Here is a 3439-nt window from a genome sequence, read left to right on the forward strand (position 1 = left end):
CGAATAATACGCATGCGCAACATCCGGGGATTCACGGTTTCATCCGGGTATTAAGCGAAGAGCGCATGCGCATTAGTGGAAAGAGAATAGTACGCATGCGCAACATCCAGGTAATGAGGGGAAACATCCGGGTATTGATGGCAGTGCGCATGCGCGGAGGTGCAAAGCGAAAAGTGCGCATGCGCGAAATCCGGGTGTTGGAAAGGGAAATCGGGTTATTGAGAGGACGGCGCATGCGCAATAGTAAGAACGCCAATAGTACGCATGCGCAACATCCGGGTAACGCGAACGAACATCCGGGTATTGAGGGTAGGGCGCATGCGGTGAGAAACGGCATCGCGATTCAACGGGCGGCTCCGGGCCGCTCTCGCGTCCCGCCGACACGGCCGGACTTAGGGCGCATGCGCGACATCCGGGGTATTACGCGGTTACATCCGGGTGTGGGGGGCTGTGCGCATGCGCCACATCCGGGGATCCACGGGTGACATCCGGGCACTGCAGGAAAGGCGCATGCGCAAACGCAAAGCACGAACACTACGCATGCGCAACATCCGGGAATCAGAGGAGGACATCCGGGTATTGAGGGCAGGGCGCATGCGTAGAGCCGGATGCGAATAATACGCATGCGCAACATCCGGGGATTCACGGTTTCATCCGGGTATTAAGCGAAGAGCGCATGCGCATTAGTGGAAAGAGAATAGTACGCATGCGCAACATCCAGGTAATGAGGGGAAACATCCGGGTATTGATGGCAGTGCGCATGCGCGGAGGTGCAAAGCGAAAAGTGCGCATGCGCGAAATCCGGGTGTTGGAAAGGGAAATCGGGTTATTGAGAGGACGGCGCATGCGCAATAGTAAGAACGCCAATAGTACGCATGCGCAACATCCGGGTAACGCGAAGGAACATCCGGGTATTGAGGGTAGGGCGCATGCGATGAGAAACGGCATCGCGATTCAACGGGCGGCTCCGGGCCGCTCTCGCGTCCCGCCGACACGGCCGGAATTACGGCGCATGCGCGACATCCGGGGTATTCGGCGGTTACATCCGGGTGTGGGGTGGTGTGCGCATGCGCGACATCCGGGGAGTCACGAGTTACATCCGGAAACTGCGGTGAGCGCGCATGCGCAGCAGTGGAGGTTGAATACTACGCATGCGTAACATCCGGGGATTCAAGGTTTAATCCGGGCGTTGAGAGAAGGGCGCATGCGCAAAACGAGCATGGATAGTACGCATGCGCAACATCCGGGTAAAGAGAGGGAAGATCAGGGTAATGAGGGTAGGGCGCATGCGCAAAGGTCAAACGCGAATAATACGCATGCGCAACATCCGGGTAATGCAAAGGAACATCCGGGTGTTGAGGGTATTGCGCATGCGCGGTGGATGAAAGGGAATAGTGCGCATGCGCGATATCCGGGTGTTAGAAATGGACATCCGTTAACCACTGCGCATGCGCAACATCCGGGAACTCCGTGCCTCAACCAGGGACCGCCAACATCACGTGTCCGCCGCAACGGTCAACCGGGGCGCCAACATCCGGGCACCGGGATCACAAAAAGGAGGTAAAACCGCCATCGCGCATGCGCCGCTCTCGGGAAAAGCCGTTTTATTGTCCCCGTATTTCGGTTTTAGCCGCAATTGCGCATGCGCCACATCCATGTGATTCCGAGGCCGCTTCTGCGTACTGCGCATGCGCGACATCCGGGAATCGCCGTCTCCATGTGCAGGCGCAGCCACAACTGCGCATGCGCTACATCCGGGCATCGGGCCTTTGCTTTTAGATAATTAGCATTGCGCATGCGTCGCATTCACTCCTCGCCACTTCCGGGTTCTGTAGGGATGGCGCATGCGCAATATCCGGCTATTGCTGCCTCCCTTTGGTATTGGCGTTGCGCATGCGCAGCATCCGGGTGATTAGCGTTTACTTCCGTGTCTGGCTCTGTCTACGCATGCGCAACATCTGGGTACTTTTGGCCTTTGTTTATTGTTGGTTTTACGCATGCGCGACATCCGGGCACTGTCGCTTCGCACTTCCGGGTCTGGCTAGCATCGCGCATGCGCCACATCCGGGCACCTCTTGCCTCTGATTCTATTTTGTTAGCACTGCGCATGCGCCACATCCGTGTAGTTTCTCCTCCCACTTCCGGGTCTTGCTTTCTTAGCACCGCGCATGCGCTACATCCGGGCACTGTCGCTTCTCACTTCCGGGTTCTGTCTCTCACCGCGCATGCGCCACATCCGGACAATCCTCCCTCTCACTTCCGGGTTCTGCTCTCACCGCGCATGCGCCACATCCGCGCACCGCCTGCCTCTGATTCCGCTTTATCAGCACCGCGCATGCGCCACATCCGGGTACCTTCTGCCTCTGATCCCAGTTTGTTTGCACTGCGCATGCGCCACATCCGGGCACTGTTGGTTCTCACTTCCGGGTCTTGCTGGCACCGCGCATGCGCCACATCCGGGCACTGCTCCTCACTTTTGGATTCTGCTCTCACCGCGCATGCGCCACGTCCGGACAGCACCTTTCTCTACTCGTTCTGCTTTCTTAGCACCGCGCATGCGCTACATCCGGGCACTGTCGCTTCTCACTTCCGGGTTCTGCTCTCACCGCGCATGCGCCGCATCCGCGCACCGCCTGCCTCTGATTCCGCTTTATCAGCACCGCGCATGCGCTACATCCGGGTACGTTCTGCCTCTGATCCCAGTTTGTTACCACTGCGCATGCGGCACATCCGGGCACTGTTGCTTCTCATTTCCGGGTCTAGCTAGCACCGCGCATGCGCCACATCCGCGCACCGCCTGCCTCTGATTCCGCTTTATCAGCACCGCGCATGCGCTACATCCGGGTACGTTCTGCCTCTGATCCCAGTTTGTTACCACTGCGCATGCGGCACATCCGGGCACTGTTGCTTCTCACTTCCGGGTCTGTCTCTCACCGCGCATGCGCCACATCCGGACAATCCTCCCTCTCACTTTCGGGTTCTGCTCTCACCGCGCATGCGCTACATCCGCGCACCGCCTGCATCTGATTCCGCTTTATCAGCACCGCGCATGCGCGACATCCGGGTACGTTCTGCCTCTGATCCCAGTTTGTTACCACTGCGCATGCGCCACATCCGGGCACTGTTGGTTCTGACTTCCGGGTCTTGCTGGCACCGCGCATGCGCCACATTTGGACACTGTTGCTTCTCACTTCCGGGTCTAGCTAGCACCGCGCATGCGCCACATCCGGGCAATCAGCCCTCACTTCCGTGTCTCTCACCGCGCATGCGCCTCATCCCGCCACAACCACCACCCTCTCCCCGCGCATGCGCACAAATCGTCATTACGTTTGACGCGCAGCGAGCGACGCGGGCGGGCGCGTTTCGTTGTTTTTTTTTTTTTTTTTTTTTTTAACTCTTCGTTTCTCATCCGCCGCCCGCACGGCAAGAAAAAAAAGCC

At 58.4% G+C, this 3439-nt stretch overlaps 1 protein-coding gene across 1 annotated transcript in view; it reads left to right on the forward strand.

Annotated features, from left to right (window-relative positions):
- Positions 1 to 1082: 1082 nt before the first annotated feature.
- Positions 1083 to 3439, forward strand: part of MYO5B (myosin VB) — a 171885-nt gene continuing 169528 nt past the window's right edge. The window contains exons 1-2 of the mRNA XM_090131507.1: positions 1083 to 1247; positions 1484 to 1560. Coding sequence (XP_089987633.1) covers positions 1205 to 1247; positions 1484 to 1560 — 120 coding nt within the window. The 5' untranslated portion in view covers positions 1083 to 1204. The remainder of the gene's footprint in view (positions 1248 to 1483; positions 1561 to 3439) is intronic.

The sequence above is a fragment of the Phasianus colchicus genome, chromosome Z (genome assembly GCF_987193195.1).
Source record: "Phasianus colchicus chromosome Z, bPhaCol1.hap1.1, whole genome shotgun sequence".
Taxonomy (NCBI): Eukaryota; Metazoa; Chordata; class Aves; order Galliformes; family Phasianidae; genus Phasianus; species Phasianus colchicus.